General features: G+C 43.4%; 1 protein-coding gene across 1 annotated transcript in view; it reads left to right on the forward strand.

Annotated features, from left to right (window-relative positions):
- The first annotated feature begins 202 nt into the window (after window positions 1-202).
- Window positions 203-19491, forward strand: part of LOC104470783 (anaphase-promoting complex subunit 1-like) — a 29063-nt gene continuing 9774 nt past the window's right edge. Inside the window, 30 exon segments of the mRNA XM_010085829.1 lie at window positions 203-283; window positions 446-496; window positions 693-803; window positions 1198-1280; window positions 2379-2452; window positions 2738-2883; window positions 3334-3554; window positions 4180-4389; window positions 5027-5122; window positions 5578-5668; window positions 5785-5850; window positions 6765-6902; window positions 7230-7370; window positions 7743-7803; window positions 8329-8516; window positions 8648-8722; window positions 9033-9178; window positions 9180-9284; window positions 9713-9804; window positions 10712-10860; window positions 12393-12471; window positions 12579-12615; window positions 12728-12798; window positions 12920-13109; window positions 15727-15945; window positions 17142-17260; window positions 17472-17743; window positions 18062-18296; window positions 19115-19206; window positions 19378-19491. The exon segment at window positions 19378-19491 is cut by the window's right edge and continues 48 nt beyond it. Coding sequence (XP_010084131.1) covers window positions 203-283; window positions 446-496; window positions 693-803; window positions 1198-1280; window positions 2379-2452; window positions 2738-2883; window positions 3334-3554; window positions 4180-4389; window positions 5027-5122; window positions 5578-5668; window positions 5785-5850; window positions 6765-6902; window positions 7230-7370; window positions 7743-7803; window positions 8329-8516; window positions 8648-8722; window positions 9033-9178; window positions 9180-9284; window positions 9713-9804; window positions 10712-10860; window positions 12393-12471; window positions 12579-12615; window positions 12728-12798; window positions 12920-13109; window positions 15727-15945; window positions 17142-17260; window positions 17472-17743; window positions 18062-18296; window positions 19115-19206; window positions 19378-19491 — 3753 coding nt within the window.

The raw sequence follows: 19491 nt of genomic DNA on the forward strand, positions 1-19491 counted from the left end.
GGGGGGCTTGGGCCTGGCTTTCTGTTTTTTTTTAATAAATTGGCCAAACCGTGACTGCTGAGCTGTTGTGATGGCAGGGCGAGTCTTGTAGCTTCTGCTTCAAAAAATCTCGTTTTTTCAGGAAAGTTGGCAGCTGAGGAAAGGCGTCAGCGATGTCGGGGAGGAGGTGGGCTACGATGAAGAGCTGTACGTGGCCAGCAATATGGTCATCTGGAGCAAAGGGAGTAGGAACCAAGCGTCTGCCGTTTATAAGGCCTTCACGGTCGACAGCCCTGTTCTGCAGGTATGAAAACGTGGGAAGGTGGTGACTGAATGAATGCCCGCTGGCTAAAAAAATACTGGCTGGCTGTTTTCAGTGTTCTGGGTTATTTTGGGAAACAGACATGAGACTGTGTAGTAGCGTCAGCTGGTTCTTCAGAAGTAATTACACTGTATTTGGTTTTAGGCTTTGTGGTGCGACTTCACTATCCCCCAGGAAAAATCAGAAAAAGCTGACGGTAAGTTCCCTGCTTACCGTAATGCCAAACAAACGCTTTGAGTTCATCTCTCTCGGCATGGGAGGCTTAGTTATCAAGACTTGCTGTGTTGAGACAGCCACCACCCCCCCCCCTCACGTTTTTGTTCTGTGTATAGAGAATGTCTGAGGAAAGAGAGAAATGTCACTGTGTATTTATTTTTTGTTTTTTTTCCTGGTTTCAGGCAGTGATGAAATAGTAGAGAAATGTATCTGCATATTGCAGAACTCCTGTATAAATGTGCATAGCATAGAGGGAAAGGATTACATTGCTGCTTTACCTTTTCAGGTAAGTGCTGTTCTTTTTTTTGCCCATAGATGGGCTCGTTACCTGGTAGCCCACTGTGTTGGGGTGCAAGGGTGTGCGTAAAGGACTGCTGGTGCTGGCTGCGTGAGATCTTCACTGTCAGGGTGAAAGGGGAAAAGCTGATGGAAGTGCAGCTGTGTGGTTTGGGCACTGAATACTTCTGGAAGTGGTGGCAACCAGTTGTGTGATGTTGGAAAGTATGGGTATGACCACTTCATAGTGTGAGAACCTGCTCTGATTTGTCTTGCTCTTCTCTCAAAAAAAGACCTAAACATCTTATTTTGCGATTATGAGATACTCAAGCATGAAACATAATCAATATAGGAGGTACTTGATTGGGTTTTTTGGTCATAAGTGTAGTTGTAATTTTTTATAGGTCGCAAATGTCTGGCCAACAAAATATGGTTTGTTATTTGAGCGCAGCAGTTCTTCACATGAAGTACCTCCCAGTCCACCCAGGTATGTAGCGAGTGGCTTTGGTTGTTTTGTTACACACTGTTTACTAACCTAATACAGGAGTGCAGGAGTTGAAGGGCAATAATGAAAGGATCTGTGTGTTCGCGATGGGGACGGGTGAAATTGGGTGAAACATGAGGAAATAGCAGGAAGGGGCTGGATACTGACAGTTCCTGATATTCCTCTGTTACGGTGTCTTAAGAACTAGTTGGAAGTAGTGGTGCTGGGAATAGGGTATGGGAGGTACGATATGGATGTTACTGTTCCGATTTCATTAAGGCTTGTTGGGGAATTGGTTCCAGGCTGTGATGCTAGACTGGGAGATTGACTGAGGGATTGTCACTGAGGCGTTTTCTCTCAGCTGTAGGATGCTTTAAATGTATGGAGCATCTTGTTACCTATTTGGTGAGGATCGTGGACCCTGTGCTCTGTGGCTGGGCAGAGAGCTGAGAAGCAGAGGAAGAAGTTGGATGGTGTGCTGATGAGCAGCTTTAATGCAGCCACTTGCTCTCTCTTGGGCTTTGTGTGTCCATTCCAGGCACTTGTGATTCTCTAGCAGTGAAGAGGTGGGATTGGAAACAGAAGTCCTGAAAATACTGAAGAGGGTACATTGCAAAAATCCCTACTCAAGCTGGCCTTCTGTGAAAATTCCTCCATTTGCAACTGCCACGTCAGATGGGTGGCTTGATTGCTGCTCTGGGATGGATACAGATGACTTGATGGCTCTCTGCTTGTCTGGGGTCTGCAGAACCTAGACTCTTAAGCTGAGTCTAGGTTAAGGGCTTTCTCCTCTTCCCATTCCTCCTTCTAACAGTTGGTGCCAGCTCTGTTCAGGGCCAGCCACAGTCTGTCGTGTGGCCACCAGGTGGGGTCATTCCCCAGTGCTCTGAGATGTCAAACAGGACCTAGTAATTCGGTGGGAAACACCAGCCTTTGTCTGGCTCCACTCAGTTAATCCATCAGGCTTCTGTGAACAGAATATTTGTCTCTGCTGTTAGATTTCCAGCGCTGATTTGTTAAGGTCTGAGGAGCTGTTTCGGGATCGCAGCACAAGTAGCTAGCATTTGGGTTTTGAACAGTCTTTGTTTGGTTTCTTTCTAGAGAACCTTTGCCGACTATGTTCAGCATGTTACACCCATTAGATGAGATAACACCTCTCGTCTGTAAGTCTGGAGGTAGGTTCACATCTTTATTTGTGTTGCTTGGAGTCCATCAGTATGGCATCAAACGCTTAACGTGTCACTTGAGCGTCTTCTGTACTACAAAATTTGCAAATAATCACCCTTTCAAGAATTCAGAAGGGGGTTGTTTTAGCTGCTTCATGAACAGGGAAACTGTTCAGGAAAGAAACCCGCATTGCAGGAGAAAGAAGGGGTGAAAAATGCTAACCCTGTAACTGATAACACTGCTGTGGAAATGATCCTTTCGCCTTGACTGAAGTTTAACCACTTCTTTAGCAGGAGTGTTTGTTTCTGCCAGAGTGCAGTACGTTGCTGATCACACCTTGAGGATCGTGTTTCTCAGTGCTGAACCTTCCATTGTGATGACCTACGATACCGTGCAGAGTTTACATACCGTTTGGGCTCTTCGGAGGGTAAAGCCAGAGGTACAGCATTTATTGTTGACTAAATATCATTACAAAAAAATCTTGTGTGTGCTTACATGCCCTTATGGCTGTGTGGGTTAGAAGTGCCTGGTATTTGTGATTTATTTGTAAGAGTAAGATGTCTGTTGGTGTGGGGTTGTTTTTAAATAGTTCTTTTTTCATGTTGTTTGCCTGGACCACTGCTAGGGAGATCCTTACGTTGTACCAGAAGGTTTGGACTCAAGCTGTTGTGTTCTTTAAGAAACGTGACAAACAGCTTAGTGCCATGAAAACCATATGAGTCTGACTGGGAGTGAGAGAGTATGGTTGGTAAGAATAACAACTTAGGCTGAGCACCTACCTAGGCATAAATTTTTAACACCTAACTGATGAAACAAGCTGTTGGAGAGTCTTCCTGGCTTTTATTGCCCACATGCTGTTTGTGCATCAGCAGCTCTGTTTTCTCTCCAGGAGCAGAACACAGTGCTGAAGTTCTCGGAGCAGATGGGCACACCGCAGCACGCGGCCACTAGCAGCTCTTTGACCGCTCATCTCCGAAGCTTCTCTAAAGGAGACTCGCCCGTGGGCTCCCCTTTCCAGAACTACTCGTCTATCCACAGCCAGAGCAGATCGGTGTCGTCGCCCAGCATGCAGTCCCGCTCGCCGTCCATCTCCAACATGGCTGCTTTGAGGTGGGTGCCGAACAGGATGCCTAGACAGACGATACCAAAGAATGCGAGCTATAGAACAGGATGGACATCTGGTATTTCTCTGCTGTTACAAAGCTGTCCATCCAAAGTGCAGGTGTCTCCTCTGTTACAGTATCTGAAAGCCCTCTTGGAATGCTCTCGTGACATTTGGTGTGCTGTTATCGTATAGCACAGGAGGACAATTGGTGTGCAAGAGCCAAAGAGGCTGTTCTGTTGTGACATGGCCAGTCTGTAGTGGAGTCGAGAACTGTCTGCAGGTCATGTGAGTCCCAGGAGTCTGTTCAGTTAGCTTTCCTAAAGAAAGCCATGTTTAGAGGGAACAGGTTGGGAGAAATTTTTGGTGGAATGGACCATACAACTTAAAATGCTGGTTCTCTTACTTCTGAAATCTCTGTTGGATTCTGACAGAGATGTCTGGAAATTAATTAGATAATTCTTTTCCTATGCTGGGGTGTATAGCTAAAAGGAACTAATACTGAACTAGCTACTGGTTTAGCATTGGTTTGGTTTGTTTGTAAAGTCTCTACCAGTGCCTGAGCTCCCTGGGTTGCTGTACCTGATTTTTGAAAATCCACTTTTCAGTAGTGTCTTATGTCTTTGCTTGCAGCCGCTCCCATTCTCCTGCCCTGGGAGTACATTCTTTCTCAGGAGTGCAGAGGTTCAACTTTTCCAGTAATGCCCAGTCACCGAAGAGGCACAGCATTACCCATTCTCCCAACAGCACTTGCAGTGACTCCTTCCTTGTACCAGAAACTGAACCAATTGTTCCTGAACTCTGTATAGATCATCTGTGGACAGAAACAGTCACAAACATGAGGTGAGGCACTTGTGTTGGGATGTGAGAAGTTCTGGGTTTCCATTGCAGGGGGAAAATAAAGTAAAATAACAGCTTTTCTGCAAATGGTGCTGCCTTAAAATAGATGTGTGCGCCTGCACTTCCGAATTTCTTTTTAAATTTTTTTTAAAAATGGTGCTCACTAAGTGTGCAGCTCTCTTGAAAAAGGGAATTGAGCACTTGGAAGGGTTTTACCTGCTATGTTGTCTGTAGCCCTCTGAGCTGGGGAATGGTTTAATGTGATCTCTAAAGCAGAGTAGGTTCTAGCCTGGTCATTGCTTTGAGGGGTTGTTTTTTTTTTTTTATCTTGTAGAGGGAGTATCTCTTTCTGTGTTGCCATCAAAAGGGGCAAACCGGCATAAAACCTGAGATTGAACAGGAGAACAAAGCCGAGTAGCATGTGCTCTGCATGCCAAAAAGTGGGGAACATGGAGACTGGAGTGCTAGGAAATCAGTTCCAAGAGTAATGACCAAAACCGAGAGTGGCATATTTTGGCAACTTGATGCGCTGCTGATGGAAGTCCAGTGTGACCCTTCAGCTTGTGAACATGCTGTTTTCCGTCACTAAAATCTTTATATTAGCCCGGACGGTGTGCTGATCATTGTGTCTCTTTTACAGAGAGAAGAATTCCCAAGCATCAAAAGTGTTTGTTACCACAGACCTTTGTGGGCAGAAGTTCTTGTGCTTTTTGGTGGAATCCCAGTTCCAGCTGCGGTGAGCATCCCTCTCTTGGGGATCGGTGAACGAAGAGGAGTGCTCTAGAAATTACGAGCTAGATAGAGATTTTAACATCCTTATTCCACCAGCTAGTGGAATCCGTTAGACAATGTGTGGTACATTGCTGGCTCTCGTATGACATTTTTTTAACCTTGGTGGCATAGATGGTTTGGGCTATTTAAATAAAACTTAAGTTGCAGGAGAACATTCACTGTGATTTGAATGGTATTGTTATTTATCCTCACTTCTACCCTTTAGTCTAATTAAAATCCTCAATGTACTTCTAAAGGGTAAATATAAGAGCAAAACAAGCAAGGGGAGGAGGAAGGAACCAGGTATACCACAATAAAAGTAGCTCCACCATGCAACACAGTTTGAATTTTCTACCTTCCTTCTGTAGCAACAGATGGGACAGTCCTTTTAAGCTTCCTGTTTTTTTCTCAAATCTCTAGGTGTGTAAAATTTCAAGAGAGCAACGATAAGTCGCAGCTGATCTTTGGTTCTGTTACCAATATTCAAGCAAAGGATGCAGCTCCAGTGCAGGTACGCACTTCTGTATGGACTGTTGGTTGTGGAGCATCCTGCTTTGTCTGCTGTGCTGTCCAGCTGTTGTCTCTACTTAAATACAAGAAGCTGAATATTCTGCTTGTTTCTTACAGGGCATTGATTCGCTGCTGGTTCTGGAAGGCAGTGGAAATCTAGTGCTTTATTCAGGAGTGGTTCGGGTAAGTAACAGTTTTCCTGTCCCAAAAGAAATGTTTGACTCTTTGGTTACAAGCTGGGCAGTACAGGGAGATCCTCTGTGCCCTGTCCCTTACAAGGGATCGTTTCAAGCTACTGTAAGACTGCTACTCGCTTGGGACTTGCTTGGGAAGGTGGCTGTGCTCGTGTACCAAGGGTGGTTTATGTGCAGTGCTGGAAAGATAGTTCTGCAGAATCAGTGGCACCTTGTGGTACAATTAAATAATCTCTTGAGCTTATTTGCAGTGATAGTGAAATACTAAAGTAATGAAATACTAAAGTAATAAAATACTTTCAAAGAAAGAAAACTTCAAGAATGTGGAAAATATGAATTGTCCCTGAACAAAAAAAACTGTCAAACTTCTCTGTAGCATGCTGGATAGTTTTAAATGTTAGATTATTTTGCTTTACAAAGGGCTGTTATTAGGATGGACATGATTAATCCAAAATGTTTAAGAGTTTTTCTAAAATTCTGTAGAGATGCGCTGTGCTCTCTCTGCATATGCAGAAACCTTGGACACTGCAGTTTGTGTGTACGCACGTTTGTGTGTGTATATATATATAGATATATATATACGTATGTATATTTTACTCTCTGGTAGTACAGCTTTCTCAGTGAAGCCCTGCTAGAACTTTTAGTGGGAGTAACCTGTAGCAGTAATGTACAATACTGACCATATATGGTAGTTTTTTTAGTGTCATCATCTGAAGAAAGTAATTACATTAAGTACTCTTTAATCTTCTGTTCAGAGGCTTTGGTTTAAGTACATATTGACTTTTCTTAAAACTTTTCCTTCAAGATGTTAAAATCCAATAACATCTGTATATGTAAGGAGGTTCATGGAAGCACAGGCATAAAAACCAACTATTTATTTTCCTGCATGTTGTTTATAAAAAGGTGGGGAAGGTTTTTATTCCCGGGCTGCCTGCTCCGTCCCTGACGATGTCCAACCAAATGCCTCGGCCGAGCACTCCTTTGGATAGTGTCAGCACTCCATCCAAGCCTTTGAATAAGCATCTGGGGCCCCTAGAAGAGGTAAGAAGGAAGAGGGTCCTGCCTTGGAAAGGGTTTAATTGTAACAGCTTCAATGATTCTTGATTTTTTAATTCTCAAGGTATCTTTTGGAGATAAATCTTTCCTTTTTCTTCTGTAAAGCCCTTGAATACGCAGTGTTTAAATAAGATCTATTTAGTGCTGCCCTATTTATTTATTTATGATTTCTGTAAAATGTCTGAGACAGAGATTGGAAAAATCTTTATGGGTGTTTTCAATGTACTAGTCCGTTAAAAATGCTCACTTTCTGTCCTTTGCTCGATCCGTTCATTTCAACAATTCTAAGCAATATTTTTTGCCACTTTTCAGGGTGTGCTTTTGTCACCAGTTCCAGAGCTAAGAGATTCTTCCAAACTTCATGACTCCACTTACGTTGAAGACTGTACTTTTCAGCAGCTGGGGACTTTCATTCATGCTCTGAGAGATCCTGTCCACAACAGAGTAACTTTAGTAAGTATTGTCCTGTAATCTGAGTTAGCCCTTTGCTAGCAAAGCGAAGAGCAGGTCGAGTTCACTCCTGCATAGGGAGACACTGCTAGCAGCTCCTCATCAACAGCAAAATATCACACCTGCATTGGTGGCTCCACATTTTTCTCTGCAGAATACTCTAGAAGTCACAGAATTTAATTGATTCCCTCAAGGGAATTCAGCTCAAGATCTATTTCAAGTGTTTCATGGAGCTAGCATCTGAGGTTGCAGATCTTTAGTGGAGCAAATAGCCAGGAATTTGGAATATGCTTAATACACAAAGAAATCCCAAGTTGGTAGAAAAGGATCCTGGCTTTACTGTATGCATTTCGTAATTTGACTTTATTTTCTCAGGAACTCAGCAATAATACAATGGTTCGGATTACTATTCCTGAAATTGCCACTTCGGAACTAGGTATGATTCAGATTCCATCCCATGAAATATGTTCCATAATTTTTTAGGTCCATTTTTTAAAGTAGTTTGTGCGTAGCTGGGACTGTAATGATTAAATACCACGTATCCCAAGGTCTTATTAACTTACTGTCTAGAGCTGCTCCCATTTATTTAGGTGTGCTCTGTTGCTTTTAGTGCTTCACCTGCTGCACTCTTAAAGCTTCCTTTGTTCTTTAGCTTGCTTTGCTGTCTGCTATTGTGTATGTTCTTGATTGAGGAAAGGCTGAGATGCCAGTTCAGACACAGCTGGTTTCAGTAATGAACATTTTTTTTTTTCCCTTTTGTGTGGTGAATTAGAAGGGCTGTGCTTAACCTGGCCTGAAGGAACAGCTGTTGGGGTTGTGTGTTGTGGCTTTTATTGAAAGAGTTGCCAGAGAGTTAAAAGAAGGTCCCAGACTTGCAGAGGTTAATAGCACTGATTGGAAGAAGTACCAGGAGGTAAGATGGGAAACACACCTGATTTTTTTTTTTTTCCCCCCCCAACAGTGAAAAGATGTCTGCAAGGTGTCAAAGCTATCCTGCCCAAGGAGATAGCGGTACAGATGCTTGTCAAGTGGTACAATGCTTATAATGCTCCAGGAGGACCAAGCTATCACTCAGAATGGAATTTATTTGTAACGTGTCTCATGAATATGATGGGTTACAACACAGAGAGGCTGTCCTGGACACGTAATGTAAGCAATCTCACGTGTTTGTGTTCCTAGCTGATAATTCAAGATGACTCGGATGTTATGATCAGTGCTTCACTTATGCAACCTTGGGAATTTCAGTACTGAGCTACTTCTAATTTTTTTCTTTCTTGCAGCTTGATTTTGAAGGATCACTTTCACCAGTTATTGCTCCAAAGAAGGCCAGACCATCAGAAACAGGGTCGGATGAAGTAAGACATGGTTTTCTTTTGTAAATAAGAGACTTGGGGGCACTGGTTTTGTCTTGTTTCTTTTGTCTTGTTCTTTTAAATACAAGGCTTTGATTCTTTTATGCACAGTGGGGTGAGGGGGAAAGGATGATACTTTAAAATGGAATCTGTGTCTTGCTGGGTGTGTGCCGCACATTTACCGTGCAGCAGTCACATTTGCATTGGTTTGTGGGGAAAACCCCTCCTCTCTAACAGTGCTTCGGAGTGGTCTTGCTGGAAGGTTAAGTTCACTGTGGAACCTCTTCCTCTCTTTCCTGTTTGTTTGGTTTAGGACTGGGAGTATCTCTTGAGCTCTGATTACCATAGGAATTTGGAGTCTCATCCTGTTGCCAAAGCTTTGCGACTGGACCCTCTGGAAGTTTTGGCTCCAAAGGATGACTTTTCACAGAGCCTTAGTTTGGATTCCTCAACCCTCCTTAAAAATTTTCTTTGTTCTCCATCTCATCTACGAAGAGCTCAAACTGAATAGTCTGATGGGAGAAGGAATTCGTTCGCTTGTTGTTCTCCTGGTTCAGCTGGCCAGGTATGCCCAGCCGCCAAACTCCAGATATGTCGTGCAGTGGCTCTTGGTGATGGGTGTGGATTATTTTTATGGGGAATTTGAGGATTGCCCAAAGTGGAGCAGACTTTTCATGTATTTGAAGAGAATGAATGAATGTTTAAAACTTTGTTGTGTTTAAAAAGATTGGCCATAGCAAATCTCTTCTGTGGTTCTGGCCACTTCACAACATCAGTGTGATTCACAAATCTTGGATGCTGCAGGTCCTGTTTTTTCTACTGTTTTGTCACATGAGATTTGTCAGATATTCCTGTTTGTTGTGGCACCTTCACTGCAGCCAGTGACTGCATCTTCTTGTCTTCCACAACCACCTTCAAGTTGCATTGCAGAAATGGAGGAAGGTGGAGTGGGTTTTTTCCCCTCTAATGTGATTCACCTCTCTTTCATTCTAGGGACTTAAAACTTGAAGCTTATGTAGATTATTACTACAGAGACTATCCAGCCCTAGTGAAAACCTCCAGACAGACGTGCATCATTGATCAAAGTGAGTTTAAGGCTTTGCGAAGCTGGGTGTTCAGTGATGTGCAAATTATCTCTAATACTGAGCATGCTGATAACCAGTCCCTTTAAAGCTGGTCAGGACTTAATCCCAATGTGACAAACTGTGCTCATAGTGCTGAGGTTGCCTTGTTTGGTTGGTTTTAATTGCCTCCTAAGAAGACTGGAGTGAAATTAGCATAATATAGTCATGAGCTGGTGCCTCCCCAGAACAAGGACCTGGAGGGAATGATGGTTTCATCTTGGCAAACTCCCAGCTCAGGCTGGCTGTGGAATCTTAGCAGACAGCTGTGGAAAAGCCTGGCAGTGAGGTATGCCTCTCGTGGAGAGTATTGCTGGGCTGGCAGGCTCTCAGTTTATAGTTCATAAAAACTAAATCAGAGCTAAAACCACAAAACTTAAAATAAGGTCATATACTGTCTGTGCACCTGTTTAGTGTTCTACCAGCTGAAATTTACTAGTCACGTAAGAAAAACTGCTGCTTCTCCTGACCAAAAAAAAAAAAAATCTCATAGCATTGCTCAGGTTTTGCTACTCCTGTGTGTGGACAGGGAAGGCAAAGAGGTTATAGTTAGGTTGTCCTCTCACTTAACCAATTTAGTGTCGTTGAATGACAAGACAGTTCCAGTGAATTTTTTGAGAATGACTTTATAGTTACTCCTTTTCACTGTGGATTGAGAATTTTTGTTCTTGAAAGACAGGTTGGTGTCTCAAGTTTTCATTAGTATCTAGCTATAAACTTCCATCTAAGAGGAGGGAGATGTGATCTGTAACATTTTGGGAAAGTACTATGTTTTTGTTGTTAAGCATGCGCTAGAGCTTGCTTTGGGAATGGTGGAGAATGATTGTGTGTTTGCCATGAACTCAATGTCATTGCTCTCCGTATGATTAAGTCCAAACAGGTTTCATGCACCATCCCTCATTTTTTTCTGCTGAGCCTCCAAGTATCTTTCAGTGGCTGAGTTCCTGTCTGAAGGGAGAAGGAGTGCAGCCTTATCCTTACTTACCAGGAATCTGCGAAAGGAGCAAACTGGTAGTACTGGTAGGTACCTTGGTAAAAAGGATATGTTTGATTCTGTCAGCATAGCGGTGCTGCGGCCAGGGTTAATTTCCTGTGAATCAAGCCTCCCCAGTGGGAAGTCAAATAGCAGAGGGTTAAATTGAGTTTGTTATAAATGCCTCTTCTGCACCCATGCTGTTCGGAGATTTAAGCATCTCCAAGCGCTGCTGCTCCTTATTAAGCAGACCTCGTCTGTCTGCATGAAATTCTCTTGAGTATCGCTGTGCAGAGTCAGCCTCTCCACGGGTACAATATATTTAGCAGAGGGAAATCCCTGTGAGTCCCCTCTTCTCTTTTCTTACTCTAGTAAAGGGCGTGGATGGGTTTTAGCAGGTGGGAGGAGGTATTTGAGGTTGAGAAGGAGAGCTCATGAGTGCAGAGCGAGTAGCCTATGCTTCACTGCTTGTGTTTTTTTTTGTGGTTTGCAGTAGTGGCATGTGCAAAGTAATAATGTAACTCGAAGTTAACTGTATTTTATCAGTGAGAATTTCCCGGCTTTCTTCTTGGGCATGTAGCAACGTCAATGTTTAGCCGCATGAGTAGTTATGAGTGCTGATGTTATCTCCTGGTCAGCTTTGCTCATTTATTCACAAAGCGTTGATGGAGAAAACCTGCCAATACGGGGTTTGGAGCAGAGGTGTTGAGCCTGAGGTGACAGAAGAGCAGAACAGGGAGGAGAGACTCTACTCTGACCCGAGCGCCCAAGATGAGTTGCAGAGTCTCTGATACGAGTTGCCAGGAGTCAGCCTGTCCTCTGCGTCACGGTGTGGAGGGTTGAAGCAGCAGCACTGAGACTGAAGTGCTGCTGCTTTCACTCAAGCTCTGAGGAGCAGTATCCTTTCCCCATCACCCGTGTCTGTGCAACTCTCTTTCCCCCTACCCCTGCCTGACCTTCCTACGCAGAGGTCAGAGCCGGCGTGTCGGCAGTGCAGTTTATCAGAAGATCTTCATGAAAAACACCAAGGAATTTTACCTGGATGTGGTTTTTGCCTTTGGCATGCCAGCTTGTCTGAAAGCAGACAGGGTGCCAGCTCACTTTGATTTTGCTGGCTAGATAGCTGCAGCAGACCCTGCTTTGAACAGGGAACAACTTTTCACTTGGAGCCTTCACGAAGCGGCCAGTATTCAAGATGTGGAGGAAACTAAGTGAAAGGTGGTGTCTGTAGATGTGTGTATTTTGCAGGAGGCATTAAATGAAATGCGAGAAAAGTGGGAAAGATGACCTAGGAACATGTTTTTCTGTTTAGAAAATCTTTTTACCTTTGAAACAATTATTAGGGAAAATTCAGTTAAGTGTTTCAGGATTTATTTTTCCCAAACCTCAAGATAGAAATCTAAAGCACAAAAGTTTGTTACTTACTTCAGTTGTTTCAATCTCCTTTTACTAACAAGGTTTTCAGTATAAACCTGTCCCACTGCTGAAGTTAAAGTTCCCTTCTGCCTGTTCCGATAGGCAGCACAGCGTTAGCTGCACGCTAAGTGACTTTGTACTCTGGTGTCTCTTTCCTATCCAGAGCGTGGCTCTGTACATACTCGGTGATGACAGTGCTGTATCTAACGAAGCCTCCCATTACTTGTACAAGATCACGTCAGGTAATGATGCTTTGATGCCGTCATAGTATCTCCTAGTGTCTTGTGCTTGTTATGTGCTGTCCTTTTGCTCGGAGAATGTGGAAGTAATACAGCCTTGTCTTTCCTAGGGCAACGAAAACAGCAAATAGAACAGGATGACAATCGGTATGGGTTTTTTTTTTAGTATTATTTTAAACTCTGAGGTTTTTGTTTTCTGCTGAGTTTTTTTTTTGCTAGCTTTTATTGATTGCTCCTTTTTTCCCCTTTTATTTTACAGATGTAGTTTCAGACACAGCACATCTGTTTCCAGCCTGGCTGAAAAGTTGGTTATTTGGATGACTAATGTTGGTAAGAGCAGCTTTTATCACTGTGCAAAATGGTAACAATTGTACGTAATAGTCTTGTGCTTGCATAACGTGAAATATACTTTATCTAGTTTTGATAAGAGTTTCTTTTTTTCCTCATGAAGGTTTCACCTTGAGAGATCTGGAGTCTCTCCCCTTTGGTGTAGCTCTTCCTATCAGAGATGCCATCTATCATTGCCGAGAGCAGCCTGCCTCGGACTGGCCAGAAGCTGTTTGTCTCTTGATCGGACGTCAGGATCTGTCCAAACAAGCGTGTGAAGGGAACCTGCAAAAGGGTAAATCTGTGAGTATGGGCAGAAATGGATTTCACGCTCCTGGGTGCTGGGCAGAGCTCTCTGTTCAGAAACTTCCCCACCATCTGCTGGTGCTCAGGACAGCAGAAGGTGCAGAACTCAAGACTGAGGGCAGCACAGGGTTTACAACGCAGATGAGGGTTTCGGTATAAACACCAGCATCCGGCACAGGAGGAGGAGATGCGTAGCTGGGGAAGCTGTCAATATAAACCAGAACTTAAACTTAATTTAGGCATGGTGCTTATGGAGCTATTTGATTGCCTCTGAGTCCTCCTCTCCAAAACGGCTGCACCTTTGAGAGGTGTTGAAGAGGTTTTGGTACTCCGTCCAGACACTGCATCAAAACAGCAGCGGCACAGGGCGAGGGCAGTGGCTGTTCATCAGTCTGGCTCCTCCTTGGCTTGGCGTAGCTGGCATCTCCCTCTCCTCTGGAAGAACTAGTCTGCTTTCTGAAATACACTTTTTATATACCTTTTTTTTTCCTCAAAAAAGGTTTAGTTATTTGGACCCTGAAGGAAAGGGAAAAAGAAGTATGCTTTTCTTTTAAATATTTTCTTCTGACTGTGAGATATTAGTGATTCCCACTGAGTAGTAGCTCACTGAACTGTCTTTTGTTAATGACGCTCAGGCAGGCAAAACTCTTCTTGAAGGCTGGCTAGTGGCACGCAAAAAAGCACTTAATAGTAGCAGAGAGATTATCTGTAGCCTTTCAGAAGTCACGAAGAGGGACTCGTAGCCTCAAATACATCTTAGTCAAGATCCCTATTGCTGTCTTAGCTTTGGAAGTAATATTAAAATTGTTCTGACTTTATTATAATAGAGGCTTCATTACTACATATCAAAAAGGTTATTCTTCTTAATTCATGTGACAGAAAAGTAAATGAGCTGCTTGTTCAAATATGATGTCCCACTGTTCATTAAAAATCCATTTTAGTTTCTACTGGTGAAGTTTTGCCCAACTGTAACAGCCCTGAAGCTTAAAATGATGATAAATCTGATTTTATCACTTACTTTATAACAATGCCTCGAATATATGTTACCTTAAAAGGATAAAATTATCTTCAAACACCAAATTGTTTGTCATTTCTCAGGAGGGCAGGGTGGAGTTTCCTGTTTCAAAACGGACGCTGGCTATATGGGTGGTGCAGTTATGTATTGAGATTTAGTGTGTATTTATCAGAAGAAATTGGTTTTCATTCATCAGCTGTTAATTTCCTGGCACTCTTGGTGCCATGTGTTACCAGTGAGCCTTAGGAAGACCCTGTGTTCAATCTCGTCTGTGTGATTCTGTCTCTTTCAGCTTGCTGAAATTCTTGCAGTTGCCCAGTTTAGAGAGAGGTGTGGGGTTTCGTTGTTCCTACATTTATCATATCAGTATTTGTCATCACTTGCCTTGTTATTTTTTAAGTTCATCTCTCATCCATGAAAGATGGAAAAGAAAGAGGCATATGTTGGCCCACCCTAGGGCCAGTGTCCAAATTATTTTGTCAGACCGTAAGCAAACTGTATATTCTGCAGGAAAGCTTATTTATGCAGAACTCTCTGAAAATAAAACGAACCAGGCTTCATGTGGAGTGACAGCCTTGTCTGAAGCAAGTGTAGGGGAGGATCCTGACCTGTGCTATCCTTGCCATTCTTGTCGATGGTCTTGTGCACCACTTGTGAATAAACAAGAGGATAGAGTCTTCAGGATTTTGTAAGTCTTGCATAGAAAGAGGACTTCTCCACAGTGCTTCTGAGCAATGAAATACTTCAGTATTTTTCTGGTCATGTACCTGTGGTGTGCAAGTTCAAAAAACATTCTGGTGCTGTGGTGAAACCCAGGTTGGCTGGCAGCAACAAACACTTTAATTTACTGCTGTACAGGCTGACTATTTTAATAGGTAGCTTGTTTTTTCCAAGGCTGCTGTAGCAGGGGATCTGAATTAAAGCCCTAATTGATGAAAACATCAATGATTAGAGCAATCAAGCAGGTTCCCCAAGAGGATATGCAGAGCAACAGCTCTGGCTGGGTTGAGGGTCAGCAGGGACTGGCACTTGTGCAAGCAGGTTGTCACCAGAGGACTCTGTCTGTTCCTTACGGATTTTAAACTCTATTATAATACCCATCAGAATAGTCACCTAGGTTTCTGGTTTTCACTGCTGAACTTGAAGAAAAAAAAAAAAAAATTCATAGCCATCATAGATAATTGTGTAGGCAGGGAGGGGAAAGCCCTTTCCCACTACTGCTCTGAAACAAGAAAGAGTTTTGAAAGAAAGATAGCTATTTTGTATGTCACCTTTTCAAGCTCCTGCTTGTCAGTCTCTGCTCAACAGCCTTTGCTGACATATTTGAGGTGTCATCTCCTCCTCCCTTGATAGTTATTTATCTCACGTAGGTGTGCAAAAACAGCTGATTACATAGTTCAGAACTCCTCGTGGCCCTCTAAATGGATGTGAGGAGTGGGTGAATGGGGTCGTTTGTGATGGTGTGAATCTCAGTCCATTCTGGTTCCAGACCCATCTCTGCAGGTACTGGTGCTGAGTGCATCCAGGCTGTGGTGCTGGTGTTTGCTGGCTTTCTGAGAGTTAGCAATACCCACGTGCACTGCTGGAGATGACTTCTCTCATTTCTCTTTCCCAAAAAAAAGCTCGCCTCCTCCCTCTGGGACTGAAGCGGAAGAGGATGAGGATGGAATGAATGACATGAATGAAGAAGTGATGTCATTAATATGGAGCGAGGATTTGAGAGTGCAGGAAGTACGCAGGCTCCTGCAGAGCGCCCGTCCTGTACGTGTCAATGTCGTGCAGATGCCAGAAGCTAGTGAGCATGAATACATAGAAGAGAAAGAAAACCGGTAAAAACTTTCTCTGTTACTAGCAGTATTTCATTAGCGTTTCACTCAGGTGAAAAATTGCTTGAATATTTTTGGTGGTTTAAAGTAAAGTGCATCAAACGAAACAGTGAAATAGATTTTAGTCTGAACTGAACATTAAAGGAGGGAGGCCTGAGTGAAGGATGTGTGGGAGAGGGTTGGATTTTGTAATCTAAGTCTTTGAAGCTCATTCTACATCAAATCTCTGCTGTAATTGAGTTGGAGATCTCTCAAGTTGGAGCAGCATTTGGGAAAGATTGTTAGTTTGAACCTCAAACAGCATGTTGAGGTGAGTTAGGGTTTGAAAGCAGGTTTTTTCCACCTAAAAAATGTGAAATATAAGCAGGGCTTACTCCGTAGAGAAAATGCCTCCCTAGAGAACAAAGCATCGCCATCCCCTGCCTGAAGCTGGAGAGCCCTTTTTTCAGGGCTGAGCTTAGGTCTAGGCAAGGCTTGGCTCAGGGAACCTCATTAGTTCTACAGCAAGCAAATTCACTGTCCCATCCTTCTCGCTGTTGAAACCTATGCATCTAGTGGCCTCACAATTGTCCCCTTCCTGCTGCTTTATTCGCTTATTTTAGGGGTGTTAAAAGTGCCTTCTTTAAAAAACAAAAGAAAAAAGCAAACTTCAGAACACCATTAACACGCAAAACACACTATAGAGGTAGGAAGCTGAAGGAATGCATCAAATTATTGTCTGACCTAACCAGCTGAGTAATCTAACAAGTCTAGAAAGGGTTTCCAGAGTACATCATAGAGAATTGTGGTCAGCATTCTTGGAAGCACGTTATTAATTCTGTACACAGGGTATTACTCGGTGTGATCACTAGTCATAGCAAGATCCCATACGGCAATCGGCTTCGTTTTGCTTTCTCCTTTCACCTTCTTTCTGATATCGCTGCTAAATTGTCCGTAGCACAGATTTGCCTAACACCTAGCTTTAAGGAAAAAATAGGGGCAAGCTTCAACGTGATGTCAGCTGAACTACATCTTTGATGTTAATCTTGTAAGGACCAAAGATGGAGTTCAAAAGTTTGGTCTACTGAAAAAGACAACATGCTATCTCATAGTTGGCGGAAAAAATGGTCTGTCCAGTGCCTGTTGTCTGTAAGTGTATATATTTGGAAAAATCTTCATATTAAGCGATTGGCTTGGTTTTGCTTTTGCCTCCCTGACAGGTTGTTACAGCTGTGCCAGCGAACCATGGCACTGCCTGTTGGACGAGGAATGTTCACTTTGTTCTCCTATCATCCTGTTCCGACGGAGCAGTTGCCCATCCCTAAGCTGAATCTAACTGGTACGTTGGTCCGTGTTTTCTTCCAAAGAAATTCAGTATTTAACAGGATGTAATGGAGTTGTGGTTTTTTTTCTTTCAATTGTTGTCCCATTTCTTTCTGAACCTCCTGTAATTTTTGTAGCATCTTCTGTGTCTTTCTGCGAAGAGTTTCCTAGCATAAGTGTGCTTTTTAGATTCACCTAATTGCCTTTAATGCTTTTGTTCTGGGCAGGCCGTGCTCCTCCGAGGAACACCACTGTTGATCTGAACAGCGGGAGCATCGATGTGCCCCCCAACATGGCTTGCTGGGCCAGCTTCCACAACGGGGTAGCTGCTGGCCTGAAGATAGCGCCGGCTTCGCAAATAGACTCTGCTTGGATTGTCTATAACAAGCCCAAAATTGCCGAACTGGCAAATGAATACGCAGGCTTCCTCATGGCTCTGGGTCTCAACGGGCACCTCACAAAGCTTGCCACACTCAATATACATGACTACTTAACAAAGGTGAGGCCTTCCTTCAGCAGCAACAGAGAGAAATATCTATAGGACCAGAATTCTTTAAAGAAAACAAGAAAGAAAAGTCAACTTCTTTGAAACACTGAATTGGAAGTTTGCTGGTGTGGGAGAATCAGAGTTGCTTCGTTAACATCAGTAGTGCAGAACTTCATTTCTGGTTAAAAGACTTTCTGCGGTTTTATTGCTGAATCTTTCCTTATTGTGCACAGCTCGTTGGGATAGGTGAAGGGAACACTGGGCCGAGTGTTTCTGCTTTTCTGACCACCTCCACTTTCTTTGGTTGCTGATATTTGTTTCCTTTCTCAGGGCCATGAGATGACAAGTATCGGCCTGTTGCTCGGCGTTTCTGCTGCCAAGCTGGGCACGATGGATATGGCCATTACACGCCTCCTGAGCATCCACATCCCTGCCCTCCTGCCACCGACGTCAACGGAGCTGGATGTCCCCCACAACGTGCAGGTGGCTGCCGTGATAGGAATTGGCCTCGTCTATCAGGGCACTGCTCACAGGCACACCGCTGAGGTTCTGCTGGCAGAAATAGGTGGGTGCTCACACTGGAAAAATGGGATGTGGGCTGGGAGAGGCACACAGTGTGAATGATTTGCACAAGCATCCAGGAGTTGAGAATTTTAACATTTCTTTTAACTGTATGTCTGCCACCACGATCTTCGCCTCTCATTTTCCAAACCTGTTTTCAGCACTGGGTGGGGAAAAAATACATTCCTCTTGCAAGGACAGTCTTTTTGGCTCACTAGGTGGGTGGAAGTACAGCCGTCGTGTCCGAAATTCTCCTGTTTGGAATTTTGTTTAAGGTTTTCTAAACAGCAATCTAAGAGGTGATTCTGAACAGTAAATTTTGATCTGAATTGCTTCCTCATTCTGTGCATGGTTCTTCTGATTTTGTTTGTAGCAGTTAGGTTCTTGTTCCTGTTTATATGTGGCTGTAGTTAAAAGAGAGTATATGGTTTGTTAAATAGAGAATGGGATACATTTTAAGGGTGAAATTATGTCTGTTTCTGAGAATTTGATATGTGCAGTCTTTTCTAGCAACAGCTTTTGAACTCTGCTGAAAACATTCAGGTAGGTTCAGAGGTCTTTAAGTGTATGCAGCTGTAACGTGGCATTTTCAGTGTCTTGGAACTCCAAACACGTCACTCCATACTGCTGCTGGAGGGGTTTGCTGTTTGGTGATGGATGGGTTAAGTGACAATTATTTCTAATTCCACTCAGAACTTTCCATTTCTTGAACAGGGACAGATTTTTTTTTTTTCCCCTCATTTCATTAGGAATGTAGTGCTTAATTAACATTTACTTAGCTGGAATTTTAAAAGATGAATTTCCCTGCTTTGCTCTCTCCAGGCCGTCCCCCGGGCCCAGAAATGGAGTACTGCACAGACAGAGAGTCCTACTCGCTCGCCTCCGGGCTGGCCTTAGGCATGGTTTGCCTGGGGGTAAGTGCCTCTCTTCATTTCAACTGCAATTAGTAGAAAAATCATTAATATTGGGGCGAGGTAATAAGAGCTGTTTCATCCTTGATTCCCAACTACCTTTGGCAGAAAACTTTTTTTTTTTTCCTCATATGGGCAGCCACTTCCTTATTACTTCTTTTTTTCATGCCTTAGCACGGCAGTAACTTGATCGGCATGTCGGACCTCAACGTTCCCGAGCAGCTCTACCAGTACATGGTGGGGGGCCACAGGCGGGTCCCGGCTGGGAAGGCCCAAGCGAAGCAAAAA

The sequence above is a fragment of the Pterocles gutturalis genome, unplaced genomic scaffold (genome assembly GCF_000699245.1).
Source record: "Pterocles gutturalis isolate BGI_N339 unplaced genomic scaffold, ASM69924v1 scaffold27095, whole genome shotgun sequence".
Classification (NCBI taxonomy): Eukaryota; Metazoa; Chordata; class Aves; order Pterocliformes; family Pteroclidae; genus Pterocles; species Pterocles gutturalis.